General features: G+C 45.0%; 1 protein-coding gene across 1 annotated transcript in view; it reads right to left on the bottom strand.

The window, feature by feature from the left end:
• The window catches only part of SLC4A9 (solute carrier family 4 member 9), a 1,068,229-nt gene that overhangs the window by 398,179 nt on the left and 649,288 nt on the right, over positions 1-20,762 (bottom strand). The window contains 1 exon segment of the mRNA XM_082254102.1: positions 2,653-2,814. Coding sequence (XP_082110228.1) covers positions 2,653-2,814 — 162 coding nt within the window.

The raw sequence follows: 20,762 nt of genomic DNA, 5'->3' as shown, positions 1-20,762 counted from the left end.
GGGCATCACACATCCTGTACATCCATGTGCTATGCTATGGTCAACCCTTGATAAACATATGTCTCAATTGAGGAACTTATGTTTAGCTCTGATGCTTGTTACATTGTTAGTGTGGAAACATTGCAACAGGTATTCTCTCTCTTCTCCATGCCCCCCCCCCCCCACTTTTGAATGTGCTCTTCAACCCAGATTTCCCTGATTTCATATAATCGTGTACTTCCCTGGACTCAAGCAGGAGTTTTTCAACTCCGTCACCTGGTGAACCCTACAGCCCATTAACGTATGTGCTTTACGGAGCTAAGTACCATATACCAAAACAACTTATCTATTTATATCTACAAATTAAGCATTTTTTTTCTCCTCAAATTTCCCTTCCCTATTTTTAGATAAACCAACCAGCTTGGAACTTTTATAAGCTACAGGCCCACATGAGCCTCATCTAATCTCCTCTGTATATAGACTCCTCCATAAGTACAATCCGTTAACTGAGTCCAGTCATACATACTTTAGTAAATGGATTTGTATTCTTCATCTATCTCCCTTCCACAATGGGGTAAAAATTGGGAATCAACTTCTTAAAGTATCACGTTGATACAGAGAGAGACTGCCTTTAAGGTTCTTTTGTTTTGGTATAGGGCCCTTGATATCCTTCACGCTCACAATCCAGAAGGTTTGCAGCAATGCTGGAGATGTCTCAGTGACATACCTACCCACTACTATATTTTCTGGGAATGCAGCATTATTAAACCTTTCTGGGTATATGTACAGATCCTCCTGCAGAATCTGTTGAATGCTGCTATACCTTCAAATCCTATTCATTATTTGTTATGTTTCTCCAACGATGCATTGAAGCTAATGGCTTTTGTCTTATTAGCAGCTAAGCGAGTTATACCATGTTGTTGGTTATCTACCTCCTCCCTACTCATTCCCAACTTCTGTCCACTATCGTGGATATTCGTAGGATGGAGCATCTAACTGCATTATTTGAGGGCTCAATGCCGAGATTTACAAAAAATGGGATAGCTCAGTGTATTGCCTTAGTCAGGCACCAATAGATCCGTAGCTAAATATATCTCATGTTATTATGTTCTGAATGCCTTTTGTATGCTCTCCTAAACCTAGAGATCCATGGTGTTTCCCTCTCCCCCATTTGTCACTTCCTTGTGCCTTACAATGTTAGGTGTTAGATTGATTGTAACTATACTCATTATAGATTTGCTTTCATTTTTGACACTGTAGTACATTGATATTCACTTTGTTGATATCCTTTGGCACTTAAATGCCAATTTAATCTTTGTCTTTTCCTATACAGATGGTGGTTATTCGGCCTCCGATGTATGTTTAACCTAGAAATGCTTTGTATTTTCTAAAATACTTAATTGAAATATAATTCATATAATAATATATAATTATAATATAACCAATCTATGCTGTCACTGCTAAGTTTAGTCTGGGCATCTACGCTGCAGGCATCAATGACATCTGGTCATAAAAGTGTTAAAGGAGAAACCATGGAAAGCATGGGGAGGTGAGGAAGTTGCAAAGACGGAATTAAAAATAAAGGAACATGGAGGAGGAACAAAGACAATCAATTAGTAACTAACTAGATTTTCTATTAAATGAGAAACGTAGAAAAAACTAAAATGAGATTGAAGAGAAAAAATATGTAAAAAGGAGATGTAAGGGGCACAAAGAAAGTGTTGTGGGGGTAAAAGGTATCATAGAAAAGACAGATCTGCAAAATGGCATGGGGAAAAAATACAAACATGGAAAATGACACAATAAGCTCATTTCGCAAAGTTTTTTTTTTTTTTTTTTTTTAATCTCTGGTTCAGGGGTTATTTCCTTGATTTCACAACTTATTTATCACATACTGTAACTCTCAGATCTCAATTTACAAACATGCGTTTTATTTAGTCAGTTCTGTATGTACTGGTATGTTACCATTATCAATTCTATTATATTATACCCAGTGTTTAAAAATCCAAATTAAAGTAATTTCAAAAAAATTAGCACACAGATATCACCCCTTAAAGTGATATTAAAGTCAAGTTAAAAAACACCTTCAGCGCAAACTGCCTTCTGTGGGGACACCTTAGCAGGCTCATTCCCGAGTTGCTGCTCTGCGTGTCCATTCATACACGGAGCCACGGCTCGGCCCCACCCCCTCTCTTCTCATTGGTTTACTGGCTGTAATTGACAGCAGTAAGAGCCAAGACTCTCCTGCACATCGCTGGATCACAATGGGGCTCAGGTATGTATTCAAAGGGCTGGGGGGGCTGCTGCACACAGAAGGTGTGCAGCACCTAGAGCCTTTAGAACCAAATTAAATAAAGTTTTGTGATAATTGGGAGTTCCAGTAGCTGTTAATGGAGGAGAGAAAGAACATTGGCTCTCTAAATTGGTAAAAAAAAGAACACTTTTCAAACTAAAAAAATCAATTTCGAGACCATTGGACTTTCAAAAGTTTTATGTTTGCTTTACACGAAAAAATAAAGATAACATATCTCGATGACATTTATGTTTGTGAATTGAACATTTTTATGATAAAATTATCATGAGGTAAAATATCTAGTGGTGTTTTAATAACACATTTATCTTACTGAATCAAGCCTAATTTATTGCTCACATAAAACTGCATATGAAACTTACCTTCAGCTTGTTTTCTTTGCGATTTAGAATGACTGCAGTAATTTGTTGGTCCATGAATAAAAGGATTGTGATTAAAATTGCTGGAACACCAGAAAGCAAGCACACCCACCATGGATTTCTCCAGAATGGAAACACGAACCAACTTCTGTTTGGGTTTGTTGGCTTTTAAGAAAGAATACAAAATATTAAAATTACAGCTTTATAAAAGCACGCGTTGATCTCTGCCCCCTTGGATGATTGATTACAAAACATTTTCCTTGCAAATTACAGTCAAAAGTCCCCTAAAATGTCCCGCTATTATAATACCAGGGTTTCCTGCATAAGATCTTCTTTCACACCTTGGTACATTATGAGATTCTTACAGTGTGCATTAGAAGCTGCATGAAGTTAGATAAAATCTGTCCAACTTTCTGCCTGGAGAAAATCCAGTAAAATCTTACCATTTCCTCCCTAGCATTACTATCTTTGGCCCATCATAAATCAATTTTTTCATTGATGGAGGCTCAGCAGCACATGTGGGCATTAACGAGGGCAGTCTGCATTTATTGCTTCTTTCCTAGTGTGTTGTGTTAATAGCAATATATGTTATTGGCCATATAAATAAATATATATATTCTATAGTTTAGGTTTTGTTATTTTTTCTTCAGACTTAAGCTTCGTACACACAATTAGAATATTGGAAGATTGACTGTCTTTTTTTTTTTTTTTTTCATGCTAGTGAAGAGGTCACTAAACTTATAAAAATTCTCGTATGACAGAATACAACTCTGGAAGTGATGTAATGTGTTGTATTGTTTTGTAATGCATTCTTTAATTTCCAAGCATGCGTGGCCTTGTTCTTCCGATTTTTCGGACTAATTAAATGAAAATCATACGATCTGTTATCGTATGAGAAAACATTTTCATATTTGTCCCTTCAGATTATTTCAGATGAACTGTCATGATCAGCTCTCGTAAGCTGTGTACTAACAATTCGATTATTGTAAAATTGCTTCAAAAGCGCTATTTTTGTCATCCTATTTTCTGATCGTGTGTACTAGACTTTATTGTACATACTGTATAAAAATCTGTTGTTCTTAGAAGTTAACATCATTTTCTTGTGTGAAGATTTCTCAAACAAACACTTATGGATTAGAGATGTCCCGAACTATCCGCCGGTGAACAGTTCCCGGCGAACATCGCTTGTTCGCATTCGCCGCGGCGGGCGAACATATGCGATATTCAGTCCACCCCCTATACATCATCATTGAGCAAAATTTGACCCTGTACCTCACAGTCAGCAGACTCATTCCAGCCAATCAGCATACCCTCCTTCCCAGACCCTCCTACCTCCTATTAAAAAGCAAGGACAGCATCCATCTTAGATTCATTCTGAAGCTGCAGTGTTAGTTAGAGCAGGGAGAGTGCTGCTGCTGCTGAATTAATAGGGAAATCGTTAGCTAGGCCAGTGTTCTGTGTCCACTCCCGCTAAGGAAAGCGTCCTGACAGCACCTCAAAAAGCCCTTTTTAAGGCTGGTACATCAGTCTGCTTTTATTTTTATTTTTTCTCTCTCTATATATATATATATATATATATATATATATATATGTATACAGTGCCTTGTGAAAGTATTCGGCCCCCTTGAACTTTGCGACCTTTTGCCACATTTCAGGCTTCAAACATAAAGATATAAAACTGTAATTTTTTGTGAAGAATCAACAAGTGGGACACAATCATGAAGTGGAACAAAATTTATTGGAAATTTCAAACTTTTTTAACAAATAAAAAACTGAAAAATTGGGCGTGCAAAATTATTCAGCCCATTATTATTAAGTTAATACTTTGTAGTAGGGTTGAGCGGACACCTAGATGTCCGTGTTCGACGGGTTCGGCCGAACTTTAAAAAAAAGTCCGGGTCCGTGTCCCGGACCTTTACCGAACTTTTCCCGGACACCGAACCCCATTGAAGTCAATGGGGACCCAAACTTTAAGGCACTAAAATGGCTCTAAAACACCAATGGAAAGGGCTAGAGTGCTGCAAATGGCAGCAAAACGTAGTTAAGAGCATGGCAAGTGCTCTGCAAACAAATGTGGATAGGGAAATAACTTAAAACAACAAAAAAAACCAGAAAAATAAAACAATGTTCTTCATCTCTGAAGGACGAGGCCCATATGGAGTAGGAGGGAGGTTGAGGTGGTGGTGGATGTGGCGGTGTCATAGGCGTGCGCACAGGGTGTGCCTGGTGTACCTGGGCACACCCTAATCACCTAGGGCACATAGCATTATCGCTCTGTTTGCCAGTGAGGAGATGGGAAAGATCTCCCTCGCACCTGCTCTGCTCTATTTCTCTTTGCCAGCAGGGAGAGTAATGTATCGGGGCCATGTACATGTAGGCAAACACATGCATGTGTATTTCAACTTTGGGGTGCACACCCTAATGCAATAGGCTGCGCACACCTATGGGCGGTGTAGGTGGAAGCGGCGGTGGAGGAGGACCAGGGCCGGATTAAGAGCATCATGGTCTTGGTGCTGAGGATTTTGAAGGGCCTTAAGGGCTGTGCCTTGGCATGCACCCAGAGGAGGAAGGGTGCAGCCATGCATGCCTAATTCAATATGGGATGCTGTCTCTGAAGCCCATAAACACATCCATGCATCGGCAACTGTCCCTCCTTGTCCGGCCTTCGCGCTGTGTGGGGAGGTTCTGAGGGTGCTGTCTGGGGAAGCGAGCATAGAAGCCAGACTTCTGTGTTTACAAGTGACAGAAGAGCGGTCACAGTGAATATGGCCAACCCGGGGCCTATATAAAAGGTAGGGGACTGCATGGAGCTGCAGCTCCAATAGCCCCTACGTTAATCTGGCCCTGAGGAGGAGGACGAGGTAGCCAACACTGCTTCTTTTCACAAATTTTAAATGAGGGTACACCCCAAAAGAGTGAGAAAGAGCAAAAATGGAACAATGGCTGGGTAAGGTCGGTATCCATTGCTATTCTGCACAAGGTACGGAAAAGTCCCGTGGGATCCATGCCTGGTTCATTTTAATGAACGTGAGCTTGTCCACATTGTCTCTGGACAGGCGGCTGCGCTTGTCTGTTATAACACCCCCAGCCGTGCTAAATACCCGTTCAGATAATACACTGGCTGCAGGGCACGCCAGCACCTCCAAGGCGTAAAGGGCAAGCTCAGGCCATGTGACCAATTTGGAGACCCAGAAGTTGAAGGGGGCAGACCCCTCATTCACTACATGTAGGCGTGTGCACACATACTGCTCCACCATGTTGGTAAAATGCTGCCTCCTGCTAAGACGTTCCATCTGAGCTGCTGGTGCTGCTGTTTGTTGTGGCGTGCTGACAAAGCTTTTCCACATTTCGGCCATGCTAACCCTGCCTTCTGAGGTGCTGGCGGTGCCCTGGTTGAGTTGGCGACCTCCTCCTCCTCTGCCTTGTGCTTCCACTGTGGCCCCGCTGTCAGATGGGAATGCCAGCAGCATCGCGTCTACCAGCGTGCGCTTGTACTCGCGCATCTTGCGATCGCGCTCCAGTGAGTGAATTAAGGACGGTACGTTGTCCTTGTAACGGGGATCCAGCAGCGTGGCCACCCAGTAATCAGCACAAGTTAGAATGTGGGCAACTCGGCGGTCGTTGTGGAGACACTGCAGCATGTAATCGCTCATGTGTGCCAGGCTGCCCAGAGGCGACGAAAGGCTGTCCTCTGTGGGAGGTGTATCGTCCGTGTCCTCTGTATCCCCCCAGCCACGCACCAGTGATGGCCATGAGCTGGCCTGGGTGCCACCCTGCTGTGAACATGGTTCCATCTCCTCCTCCAGCTCCTCCTCCTCCTCATTCTCCTCATCCTCCAGTACTGTGCCCCTGCTGGACAATTGTGTCCCTGGCGTTTGTGTGTGCAGGAACCCACCCTCGAAGCCCCTTGCGAATGACTGCCCTGAAAGCCTTGGAAATGTTACCTCTTCATCCTCCTCCTCCTCCTCATCCTGTGCCACATCCTCTTCCATCATCGCCCGAATTGTTTTTTCAAGGAGGCATAGAAGTGGGATAGTTAAGCTGAGAACGGCGTCATTGCCACTGGCCATGTTGGTGGAGTACTCAAAACAGCGCAACAAGGCACACAGGTCTCGCATGGAGGCCCAGTTATTGGTGGTGAAGTGGTTGCTGTTCCGCAGAGCGACTCACGCGTGCGTGCTGCAGCTGAAACTCCACTATGGCCTGCTGCTGCTCGCACAGTCTTTCCAGCATGTGCAAGGTGGAGTTCCACCTTGTGGGCACGTCACATATGAGGCGGTGAGCGGGAAGGCCGAAGTTACGCTGCAGCGCTGCCAGGCGAGCAGCAGCAGGGTGAGAACGCCGAAAGTGCGCACAAACGGCCCGCACTTTCTGCAGCAGCTCTGACATATCGGGGTAGTTTTTAAGGAACCTCTGCACCACCAAATTCAGCACATGCGCCAGGCAAGGGATGTGCGTCAAACCGGCTAGGCCCAGAGCTGCTATGAGATTTCTCCCGTTATCGCACACCACCAGGCCGGGCTTGAGGCTCGCTGGCAGCAACCACTCATTTGTCTGCTGTTCCATGCTCCTCCACAACTCCTGCGCGGTGTGTGGTTTGTCCCCCAAACAGGCAAGTTGTAAAACTGCCTGCTGTCGTTTACCCCTGGCCGTGCTGAAGTTGGTGGTGAAGGTGTTACGCTGTCCGGATGAGGAGGCGGTAGAGGATGAGGAAGCGGAGTAGGAGGAGTTAGGAACAGGAGGCAAACTGAAGCGCCCTGCAATCCTCGGTGGTGGAAGGACATGCGCCAAATTGCTATCCGCCTCAGGCCCATCCGCCACTGCATTTACCCAGAGTGCCGTTAGGGAGATATAACGCCCCTGACCGTGCTTACTGGTCCACGTATCGGTAGTTAGGTGGACCTTGGCACAGATGGCGTTGCGCAGTGCACACCTGATTTTTTCCCCCACTTGGTTGTGCAGGGAAGGGATGGCTTGCCTGGAAAAGTAGTGGCGGCTGGGCACGACGTACTGTGGGACAGCCACCGACATAAGGTTTTTAAAACTGTGCGTCTCCACCAGACGGAATGACAGCATTTCAAAGGCCAATAATTTTGAAATGCTGGCATTCAGGGCCAGGGATCGCGGGTGGGTAGGGGGGTACTTCCTCTTCCTCTCAAGTGTTTGGGAGATGGAAAGCTGAACGCTTCCACGGGACATTGTGGAGATGGTTGTTGGTGACCCAGGTGGTGGTGTTGCTGACAGATCGTCTGTTTGCGGGGTGGCAGGTGCCGGTATCACTACAGATGTGGCTGGAGCGGCCGAGACTGCAGCAGAAGAGGAAGCAGGATGAGCCAGAGACGTTTCTTGGTTTTGAAGGTGTGTACTCCACTGCAGCTCGTGCTTTGCACTTAGATGCCTGATCATGCAGGTTGTGCTCAGGTTGAGAAGGTTTATGCCTCGCTTCAGGCTCTGATTGCACAGGGTGCAAACCACTCGTGTCCTGTCATCAGCACATTTTCTAAAGAACTTCCACGCTAGAGAACTCCTTTGAGCTGACTTTGGTGCGCTCGTTCCCTTGCTGCGTTGGGCAGTAGCGGGCGTAGTGTCTAGGGCACGGCCGCTCCGCTTCTGCACCCTGCTCCCTCTTCTGCTGTGCTGGTGGCTCTGTGCGACCACCGCCTCTTCCTCCAAACTACTCAGGTCACCTGCATGACGTTCATTCCATGTGGGGTCGAGGACCTCATCGTCCTCCACATCATCTTCCACCCAGTCTTCACCCCTGCCCTCCTTATCGGTCTCCACAATGCTGAACGCCGCAGCAGTTGGCACCTGCGTTTCGTCATCATCGGAGACGTGCTGCGATGATCCTTGCATGTACTCATCTTGAGAAATAAGTGGTTGGGCATCGCTGCACTCAATCTCTTCCACTTCTGGGGCAGGGCTAGGTGGATGGCCCTGGGAAACCCTGCTGACAGAGTCATCAAAAAGAAGAAGAGACTGCTGTATGGCTTGGGGCTCAGACTGCTTGCTGATTTGCAAGGGGATGAGGTGAAAGACGGTTGGACATCGGCTGCAGGTGCCAACTGTGACCTTTCTGCAGTAGACTGGGTGGGAGACAATGTGAAGGAACTGGAGGCACTGTCAGCAGCAAACCAATCTACTATCGCCTCCACTTGTTCTGGCCTCATCACTTCTAGGGGCGTATGATGCCCTACCAAATACTGATGCAGGTTCTGTCGCCTACTCACACTTGAGGAAGGTGTTTCACTTGTGCGTGTAGCTGGCACAGATCGACCACGTCCTCTCCTTGCAACAGGAGCTCTAGCAGCAGCACCACCACGACCCAGGCCACGGCCCCTATTTGACGCTCTCCTCATATTTCTGAAATTTAAGATCTTGCCCTAGAAAGGTCTTTATTGAATAGCGGAACAAAAGAACAACAGTATCGCACGGGTGTATCTCACAGTCAAATATGCAAACTATGCCGCAATTTAATGTTTTTTACACCAAAAGGGTGTGTATTGAATAGCGGAATAGGATAAAAAACTGTGTATCTCACACGTACAAACACAGACTAGGCCCGATTAAATTTTTTCCTACCCTAAAGGGAGGATGAGGAAGAGGAGTATGGAACAGGCAGCACCCTCAAATCTTCAGAAGTATGAGATGAACCCCAAAAACTTGGAAAGGTGGATCTCACACGTACCGACACAGACTATTCCGCAATTTAATTGAGCCACAAAGGTTTTTATTGAATAGCGGAATAGGAAATATGATCAAAAAAAAGTGTATGTTTTTCACACGTACAGAAGCACACTAGGCCCCAATTACTATTGTTTGTACACCTAAAAGGATGGATGAGGAGGAGGAGGAGGAGTATAGAACAGGCAGCACCCTCAAAGCTTCAGAAGTATGAGATGAACCCCAAAAACTTGGAAAGGTGGATCTCACACGTACCGACACAGACTATTCCGCAATTTAATTGAGCCCCAAAGGTTTTTATTGAATAGCGGAATAGGAAATATGATCAAAAAAAAGTGTATGTTTTTCACACGTACAGAAGCACACTAGGCCCCAATTACTATTGTTTGTACACCTAAAAGGATGGATGAGGAAGAGGAGGAGGAGGAGTATAGAACAGGCAGCACCCTCAAAGCTTCAGAAGTATGAGATGAACCCCAAAAACTTGGAAAGGTGGATCTCACACGTACCGACACAGACTATTCCGCAATTTAATTGAGCCCCAAAGGTTTTTATTGAATAGCGGAATAGGAAATATGATCAAAAAAAAGTGTATGTTTTTCACACGTACAGAAGCACACTAGGCCCCAATTACTATTGTTTGTACACCTAAAAGGATGGATGAGGAGGAGGAGGAGGAGGAGGAGTATAGAACAGGCAGCACCCTCAAAGCTTCAGAAGTATGAGATGAACCCCAAAAACTTGGAAAGGTGGATCTCACACGTACAGACACAGACTATTCCGCAATTTAATTGAGCCCCAAAGGTTTTTATTGAATAGCGGAATAGGAAATATGATCAAAAAAAGTGTATGTTTTTCACACGTACAGAAGCACACTAGGCCCCAATTACTATTGTTTGTACACCTAAAAGGATGGATGAGGAGGAGGAGGAGGAGGAGTATAGAACAGGCAGCACCCTCAAAGCTTCAGAAGTATGAGATGAACCCCAAAAACTTGGAAAGGTGGATCTCACACGTACAGACACAGACTATTCCGCAATTTAATTGAGCCCCAAAGGTTTTTATTGAATAACGGAATAGGAAATATGATCAAAAAAAGTGTATGTTTTTCACACGTACAGAAGCACACTAGGCCCCAATTACTATTGTTTGTACACCTAAAAGGATGGATGAGGAGGAGGAGGAGGAGGAGTATAGAACAGGCAGCACCCTCAAAGCTTCAGAAGTATGAGATGAACCCCAAAAACTTGGAAAGGTGGATCTCACACGTACCGACACAGACTATTCCGCAATTTAATTGAGCCCCAAAGGTTTTTATTGAATAGCGGAATAGGAAATATGATAAAAAAAGTGTATGTTTTTCACACGTACAGAAGCACACTAGGCCCCAATTACTATTGTTTGTACACCTAAAAGGATGGATGAGGAGGAGGAGGAGGAGCAGTATAGAACAGGCAGCACCCTCAAAGCTTCAGAAGTATGAGATGAACCCCAAAAACTTGGAAAGGTGGATCTCACACGTACCGACACAGACTATTCCGCAATTTAATTGAGCCCCAAAGGTTTTTATTGAATAGCGGAATAGGAAATATGATCAAAAAAAAGTGTATGTTTTTCACACGTACAGAAGCACACTAGGCCCCAATTACTATTGTTTGTACACCTAAAAGGATGGATGAGGAAGAGGAGGAGGAGGAGTATAGAACAGGCAGCACCCTCAAAGCTTCAGAAGTATGAGATGAACCCCAAAAACTTGGAAAGGTGGATCTCACACGTACCGACACAGACTATTCCGCAATTTAATTGAGCCCCAAAGGTTTTTATTGAATAGCGGAATAGGAAATATGATCAAAAAAAAGTGTATGTTTTTCACACGTACAGAAGCACACTAGGCCCCAATTACTATTGTTTGTACACCTAAAAGGATGGATGAGGAGGAGGAGGAGGAGGAGTATAGAACAGGCAGCACCCTCAAAGCTTCAGAAGTATGAGATGAACCCCAAAAACTTGGAAAGGTGGATCTCACACGTACCGACACAGACTATTCCGCAATTTAATTGAGCCCCAAAGGTTTTTATTGAATAGCGGAATAGGAAATATGATAAAAAAAAGTGTATGTTTTTCACACGTACAGAAGCACACTAGGCCCCAATTACTATTGTTTGTACACCTAAAAGGATGGATGAGGAAGAGGAGGAGGAGGAGTATAGAACAGGCAGCACCCTCAAAGCTTCAGAAGTATGAGATGAACCCCAAAAACTTGGAAAGGTGGATCTCACACGTACCGACACAGACTATTCCGCAATTTAATTGAGCCCCAAAGGTTTTTATTGAATAGCGGAATAGGAAATATGATCAAAAAAAAGTGTATGTTTTTCACACGTACAGAAGCACACTAGGCCCCAATTACTATTGTTTGTACACCTAAAAGGATGGATGAGGAAGAGGAGGAGGAGGAGTATAGAACAGGCAGCACCCTCAAAGCTTTAGAAGTATGAGATGAACCCCAAAAACTTGGAAAGGTGGATCTCACACGTACCGACACAGACTATTCCGCAATTTAATTGAGCCCCAAAGGTTTTTATTGAACAGCGGAATAGGAAATATGATCAAAAAAAGTGTATGTTTTTCACACGTACAGAAGCACACTAGGCCCCAATTACTATTGTTTGTACACCTAAAAGGATGGATGAGGAGGAGGAGGAGGAGGAGTATAGAACAGGCAGCACCCTCAAAGCTTCAGAAGTATTAGATGAACCCCAAAAACTTGGAAAGGTGGATCTCACACGTACCGACACAGACTATTCCGCAATTTAATTGAGCCCCAAAGGTCCCTGCAGCTTTCACATGCGTTTGCAAATGTGTGCTAACTAAACCCCTGTATTGACGCAAACTGTTAGACAGGCCAATTTGGTTGGTAAGCAGACTGGTTGGCAAATTGAACTGGGAATTTTATCTTTGTTTGTTTCATGTGCGTTGCCCTTCCATGTGTTCTTTGCTATGAAGGCCAGTAATAGGTGGGGGCAGAGGCCATTTTCTTTGTTGTATATGTGTACTGGTGAGTGGACATACTGGGTGCCTTTGCTGTAATACTATCAGCTGGGCTTCCATTATGCCCCCAATTACCTTTCAGGAGGGATGGGCCACCTCCAGGCTCACCTGCCCCCTATCTATCCATTAGCTTGCATGTGCTCCCACTGTGGAGACTCTTTAAAATTCATTAGAGTTAGGACTGCAGGTAACAGGGAGCCTTGACGTGGCCCTGCAGCTTTCACATGCGTTTGCAAATGTGTGCTAACTAAACCCCTGTATTGACGCAAACTGTTAGACAGGCCAATTTGGTTGGTAAGCAGACTGGTTGGCAAATTGAACTGGGAATTTTATCTTTGTTTGTTTCATGTGCGTTGCCCTTCCATGTGTTCTTTGCTATGAAGGCCAGTAATAGGTGGGGGCAGAGGCCATTTTCTTTGTTGTATATGTGTACTGGTGAGTGGACATACTGGGTGCCTTTGCTGTAATACTATCAGCTGGGCTTCCATTATGCCCCCAATTACCTTTCAGGAGGGATGGGCCACCTCCAGGCTCACCTGCCCCCTATCTATCCATTAGCTTGCATGTGCTCCCACTGTGGAGACTCTTTAAAATTCATTAGAGTTAGGACTGCAGGTAACAGGGAGCCTTGACGTGGCCCTGCAGCTTTCACATGCGTTTGCAAATGTGTGCTAACTAAACCCCTGTATTGACGCAAACTGTTAGACAGGCCAATTTGGTTGGTAAGCAGACTGGTTGGCAAATTGAACTGGGAATTTTATCTTTGTTTGTTTCATGTGCGTTGCCCTTCCATGTGTTCTTTGCTATGAAGGCCAGTAATAGGTGGGGGCAGAGGCCATTTTCTTTGTTGTATATGTGTACTGGTGAGTGGACATACTGGGTGCCTTTGCTGTAATACTATCAGCTGGGCTTCCATTATGCCCCCAATTACCTTTCAGGAGGGATGGGCCACCTCCAGGCTCACCTGCCCCCTATCTATCCATTAGCTTGCATGTGCTCCCACTGTGGAGACTCTTTAAAATTCATTAGAGTTAGGACTGCAGGTAACAGGGAGCCTTGACGTGGCCCTGCAGCTTTCACATGCGTTTGCAAATGTGTGCTAACTAAACCCCTGTATTGACGCAAACTGTTAGACAGGCCAATTTGGTTGGTAAGCAGACGGGTTGGCAAATTGAACTGGGAATTTTATCTTTGTTTGTTTCATGTGCGTTGCCCTTCCATGTGTTCTTTGCTATGAAGGCCAGTAATAGGTGGGGGCAGAGGCCATTTTCTTTATTCCGCAATTTAATTGAGCCCCAAAGGTTTTTATTGAATAACGGAATAGGAAATATGATCAAAAAAAAAGTGTATGTTTTTCACACGTACAGAAGCACACTAGGCCCCAATTACTATTGTTTGTACACCTAAAAGGATGGATGAGGAAGAGGAGGAGGAGGATTATAGAACAGGCAGCACCCTCAAAGCTTCAGAAGTATGAGATGAACCCCAAAAACTTGGAAAGGTGGATCTCACACGTACCGACACAGACTATTCCGCAATTTAATTGAGCCCCAAAGGTTTTTATTGAATAGCGGAATAGGAAATATGATCAAAAAAAAGTGTATGTTTTTCACACGTACAGAAGCACACTAGGCCCCAATTACTATTGTTTGTACACCTAAAAGGATGGATAAGGAAGAGGAGGAGGAGGAGTATAGAACAGGCAGCACCCTCAAAGCTTCAGAAGTATGAGATGAACCCCAAAAACTTGGAAAGGTGGATCTCACACGTACCGACACAGACTATTCCGCAATTTAATTGAGCCCCAAAGGTTTTTATTGAATAACGGAATAGGAAATATGATCAAAAAAAAAGTGTATGTTTTTCACACGTACAGAAGCACACTAGGCCCCAATTACTATTGTTTGTACACCTAAAAGGATGGATGAGGAGGAGGAGGAGGAGGAGTATAGAACAGGCAGCACCCTCAAAGCTTCAGAAGTATGAGATTGTGTTCACTGTACCCCACAAAGATTGTGTTCACTGTACCCCACAAAGGTTTTGTTCACTGCACCCCACAAAGATTGTGTTCACTGTACCCCACAAAGATTGTGTTCACTGCACTCCAAAAGGATTGTCTTCACTGTACCCCACAAAGATTGTGTTCACTGTACCCCACAAAGGTTTTGTTCACTGCACCCCACAAAGATTGTGTTCACTGTACCCCACAAAGGTTTTGTTCACTGCACCCCACAAAGATTGTGTTCACTGTACCCCCCAAAGATTTTGTTCACTGCACCCCACAAGGATTGTCTTCACTGCACCCCACAAGGATTGTCTTCACTGCACCCCACAATAATTGTGTTCACTGTACCCCACAAAGATTTTGTTCACTGCACCCCACAAAGATTGTGTTCACTGTACCCCACAAAGATTTTGTTCACTGCACTCCAAAAGGATTGTCTTCACTGCACCCCACAAAGATTGTGTTCACTGTACCCCACAAAGGTTTTGTTCACTGCACCCCACAAAGATTGTGTTCACTGTACCCCACAAAGGTTTTGTTCACTGCACCCCACAAAGATTGTGTTCACTGTACCCCACAAAGATTGTGTTCACTGTACCCCACAAAGGTTTTGTTCACTGCACCCCACAAAGATTGTGTTCACTGTACCCCACAAAGGTTGTGTTCACTGCACCCCACAAAGGTTTTGTTCACTGCACCCCACAAAGATTGTGTTCACTGCACCCCACAAAGATTGTGTTCACTGTACCCCACAAAGGTTTTGTTCACTGCACCCCACAAAGATTGTGTTCACTGTACCCCACAAAGATTGTGTTCACTGCACTCCAAAAGGATTGTCTTCACTGCACCCCACAAAGATTGTGTTCACTGTACCCCACAACGGTTTTGTTCACTGCACCCCACAAAGATTGTGTTCACTGTACCCCACAAAGGTTTTGTTCACTGCACCCCACAAAGATTGTGTTCACTGTACCCCACAAAGGTTTTGTTCACTGCACCCCACAAAGGTTTTGTTCACTGCACCCCACAAAGATTGTGTTCACTGCACCCCACAAAGATTGTGTTCACTGTACCCCACAAAGGTTTTGTTCACTGCACCCCACAAAGATTGTGTTCACTGTACCCCACAAAGATTGTGTTCACTGCACTCCAAAAGGATTGTGTTCACTGCACCCCACAAAGATTGTGTTCACTGCACCCCACAAAGGTTTTGTTCACTGCACCCCACAAAGATTGTGTTCACTGTACCCCACAAAGGTTTTGTTCACTGCACCCCACAAAGATTGTGTTCACTGTACCCCCCAAAGATTTTGTTCACTGCACCCCACAAGGATTGTCTTCACTGCACGCCACAAGGATTGTCTTCACTGCACCCCACAAAGATTGTGTTCACTGTACCCCACAAAGGTTTTGTTCACTGCACCCCACAAAGATTGTGTTCACTGTACCCCCCCAAAGATTTTGTTCACTGCACCCCACAAGGATTGTCTTCTCTGCACCCCACAAAGATTGTGTTCACTGTACCCCCCAAAGATTGTCTTCACTGCACCCCACAAGGATTGTCTTCACTGCACCCCACAAAGATTGTCTTCACTGCACCCCACAAAGATTGTGTTCACTGTACCCCCACAAAGGTTTTGTTCACTGCACCCCACAAAGATTTTGTTCACTGCACTCCAAAAGGATTGTGTTCACTGCACCCCAAAAAGATTGTGTTCACTGCAGCCCACACACAGAAAAATGGATGTGGATCACTGACACCTGCCTATCTCCTATCCCACACCACACAGCAATATCGATTGTAGTTTGTAGAACACACTTTCCCTAAAATTCAGCAGACTCTGTCCCTAACAGGATTGAGAAGAGATCGTAGATCAGGAGAACTAAGTGCAGACCCCACCCCACACAGCAATATCGATTGTAGTTTGTAGAACACACTGACCCTATAATTCAGCAGACTCTATCCCTAAAATGCCTACAACTCGCCCTGCCTAAACACTCCGACCTGTCCCTCAATTCTATCCGGACACAAATGTTTTTTTCCTGCCTATCTTTCCCTAATCAGCAGCCAGCACGTTGATGTGTGCTCTGTCCCTGATCTAAGCAGCATAATGACGCCGCTGCGGCTGCCTCGAACTTATAAAGACTTGGTCACATGCTTCAGACGGCCAATCACAGCTACTGAGACATTTGCAGGCATGGCTGGGATGGCTTAAGGCACACCAGTTAAACGATTGTTGATTGGCTGTTGAAAGCCCGCCATGAAAAGAGCGCCAAAGCATGCAAAACCCGGAAATAAAACGACCGAACACGGATTTTTACCCGAATATACAGTAAAGTGTCCGTGTTCGTGTTCGGGTAACAAAAATCCAATTATTCGGTACGAACACGAATAATACAGTCCGTGTTCGCTCAACACTACTTTGTAGCACCACCTTTTGCTGCGATTACAGCTGTAAGTCACTTGGGGTATGTCTCTATTTTTGCCCATTCCTCCTTGCAAAACAGCTCGAGCTCAGTGAGGTTGGATGGAGAGCATTTGTGAACAGCAGTTTTCAGTTCTTTCCACACATTCTCGATTGGATTCAGGTCTGGACTTTGCCTTGGCCATTCTAACACCTGGATATGTTTATTTGTGAACCATTCCATTGTAGATTTTGCTTTATGTTTTGGATCATTGTCTTGTTGGAAGACAAATCTCCGTCCCAGTCTCAGGTCTTTTGCAGACTCTATCAGGTTTTCTTCCAGAATGGTCCTGTATTTGGCTCCATCCATCTTCCTATCAATTTTAACTATCTTCCCTGTCCCTGCTGAATAAAAGCAGACCCAAACTATGATGCTGCCACCACCATGTTTGACAGTGGGGATGGTGTGTTCAGGGTGATGAGCTGTGTTGCTTTTACGCCAAACATAACGTTTTGCATTGTTGCCAAAAAGTTAGGATTTTGGTTTCTGAGCACTGTCTTCCACATGTTTGGTGTGTCTCCCAGGTGGCTTGTGGCAAACTTTAAACAACACTTTTTATGGATATCTTTAAGAAATGGCTTTCTTCTTGCCACTCTTCCATAAAGGCCAGATTTGTGCAGTATACGACTGATTGTTGTCCTATGTTACATAGTTACATAGTTACATAGTTAGTGAGGTTGAAAAAAGACATCAGTCCATCCAGTTCAACCTATGATGCGTGTGTGTTTGCATTTAACCGTACATTGTGTACCCCTGTATGTTGTGGTCTCCAAGGTGCCCATCTAATAGTTTTTTGAAACTATCAATGCTCCCAGCTGATACGACTGCTTGTGGAAGAGAATTCCACATCCTTACTGCTCTTACAGTGAAGAACCCCTTACGCATTTTAAGGTTAAACCGCCTTTCCTCTAGTTTTAGTGAATGGCCACGTGTCTTATTATATCTCCTCTCTCTGAATAGTTTGTTCCTTATGCTATGGACAGAGTCTCCCACCTCAGCTGTAGATCTCTGCAGTTCATCCAGAGTGATCATGGGCCTCTTGGCTGCATCTCTGATCAGTCTTCTCCTTGTATGAGCTGAAAGTTTAGAGGGACGGCCAGGCCTTCGTAGATTTGCAGTGGTCTGATACTCCTTCCATTTCAATATTATTGCTTGCACAGTGCTCCTTGGGATGTTTAAAGCTTGGGAAATCTTTTTGTATCCAAATCTGGCTTTAAACTTCTCCACAACCGTATCTTGGACCTACCTGGTGTGTTCCTTGTTCTTCATGATGCTCTCTGCGCTTTAAATGGACCTCTGAGACTATCACAGTGCAGGTGCATTTATACGGAGACTTGATTACACACAGGTGGATTCTATTTATCATCATTAGTCATTTAGGTCAACATTGGATCATTCGGAGATCCTCACTGAACTTCTTGATAGAGTTTGCTGCACTGAAAGTAAAGGGGCTGAATAATTTTGCACGCCCAATTTTTTAGTTTTTTATTTGTTAACAAAGTTTGAAATATCCAATAAATTTCGTTCCACTTCATGATCGTTCCACTTGTTGATTCTTCACAAAAAATTACAGTTTTATATCTTTATGTTTGAAGCCTGAAATGTGGCAAAAAAATTAATTTAGGGTTTCCTCTGTGATATAATTGCAGTTTCCTGTCAGTGAGTGTCAGGTCCACAGACTGTACTGTGTCCACTGCCAACCACTCATATAGGGTGTCACAGCACCTTGCAGATAAAAAAATAATTTAATTTTTCCTCTGTAATATAATTGCAGTTGCCTGCCAGTGAGTGTCAGGCCCACAGACTGTACTTTGCCCGCCACTCATATAGGGTGGCACAGCACCTTGCAGATAAAAAATGAATTTACTTTTTACTCTGTAATCTAATTGCAGTTACCTGCCAGTGACTGTCAGGTCCACAGACTGTACTGTGCCCACTGCCCACCACTCATATAGGGTGGCACAGCACCTTTCAGATAAAAAATTCATTTAATTTTTCCTCTAATATAATTGAAGTTGCCTGCCAGTGAGTGTCAGGTCCACAGATTGTACTGTGCCCACTGCCCACCACTCATATAGGGTGGCACAGCACCTTGCAGATAAAAAATTCATTTAGTTTTTCCTCTGTAATATAATTGCAGTTACCTGCCAGTGAGTGTCAGGCCCACAGACTGTACTGTGCCCACTGCCCACCACTCATATAGGGTGGCACAGCACCTTGCAGATAAAAAATTCATTTAATTTTTCTTCTAATATAATTGCAGTTGCCTGCCAGTGAGTGTCAGGTCCACAGATTGTACTGTGCCCACTGCCCACCACTCATATAGGGTGGCACAGTACCTTCCACGTATAGTACCACTAATCTAAAAAAGAAAAATGACAGGCAGAGGCAGGCCACCCCGCATGGGCCGTCGTGGTTGTGGTGCTGTGATTTCCTTTGGCCCTATAATAATGCCCAGTGTTTAGAGGCCACGTACCCTGAACTCGAAAAATTCTGAGGACATAGTTGACTGGCTTACACAGGACACCCAATCTTCTACAGCTTCCGCTCGGAACCTTGACGCACCATCCTCCTCCAGCTCAGCTTCGGGCACCTCTCAAGTTACCACTCGCGCGTTAGCCGCCACCACCAACATTAGCACCACAGCTGCTTCACTTGATCTGTCAGAGGAGTTATTTACACATCAGTTGGAAGAAATTAGTGATGCGCAACCATTAGTGCCAGAGGATGTAGATAACAGGGATATGTCTCAGGCAGGCAGCATTACACACGTGGACGTACGGTGTGATGATAATGATGATGTACCCGCTGCTGCTTCCTTTGCTGAGTTGTCAAATACAAGTGAAGCGGTTGATGATGACGATGTGTCCGGGGATGTCACGTGGGTACCCACTCGAAGAGAAGAAGAACAGGGGGAAAGTTCAGATGGGGAGACAGAGAGGAGGAGGAGACGAGTTGGAAGCAGGTGGAGGTCATCGCAAGGAGCTAGCGGCACAGTCAGACAGCATGTATCAGCACCGGGGGTCAGCCAGACAGCACGCCAATCAACGCATGCTGTTGCCACCATCAGAATGCCATCATTGCAAAGCTCAGCAGTGTGGCATTTTTTTTGTGCGTCTGCCTCTGATAACAGCGATGCCATTTGCAACCTGTGCCAAAATAAACTGAGTCATGGGAATTCCAACACTCACCTAGGTACAACTGCTTTGTGAAGGCACATGATCTCACATCACAAACACCTATGGGATCAACACATGATGAGTACAAGCAGCACACAAACTCAAAGCCACCATCCTCCTCCTGGTCCAGCATCTTCAGCCACGTCAACCACTGCTGTCCTCCTTTCCCCCTATCAACCACCCGCCACTCTGCCTCTCACCTTCAGCAGTTCCTGCTCATCTGCCCACAGTCAGGTGTCTGTCAAGGAAATGTTTGAGCGTAAGAAGCCAATGTCACAGAGTCACCCCCTTGCCCGGCATCTGACAGCTGGCTTGTCGGAACTCTTAGCCCACCAGCTTTTACCATACAAACTGGTGGAGTCTGAGGCCTTCTAAAAATTTGTAGCTATTGGGACACCACAGTGGAAGGTACCCGGCCGAAATTTTTTTTCACAAAGGCAATCCCCAACCTGTACTCTATTGTGGAAAAGGAAGTCATGGCATGTCTGGCACACAGTGTTGGGGCAAGGGTCCATCTGACCACTGATATCTGGTCTACAAAGCACGGTCAGGGCAGGTATATCACGTACACTGCGCATTGGGTAAACCTGCTGACGGCTGCCAAGCATGGAATGCGTGGCTCTGCAGAGGTGTTGGTGACACCGCCACGACTTGCAGGCAGGCCTGCTGCCACCTCCTCTACTCCTCCTAGTCCATCCTCTTCGCTAACCTCCTCGGCTGAGTCCTCT

Source organism: Pelophylax lessonae, assembly GCF_965119305.1.
Source record: "Pelophylax lessonae genome assembly, chromosome: 4".
Taxonomy (NCBI): Eukaryota; Metazoa; Chordata; class Amphibia; order Anura; family Ranidae; genus Pelophylax; species Pelophylax lessonae.
This window is presented reverse-complemented; position numbering and strand designations above follow the sequence as displayed.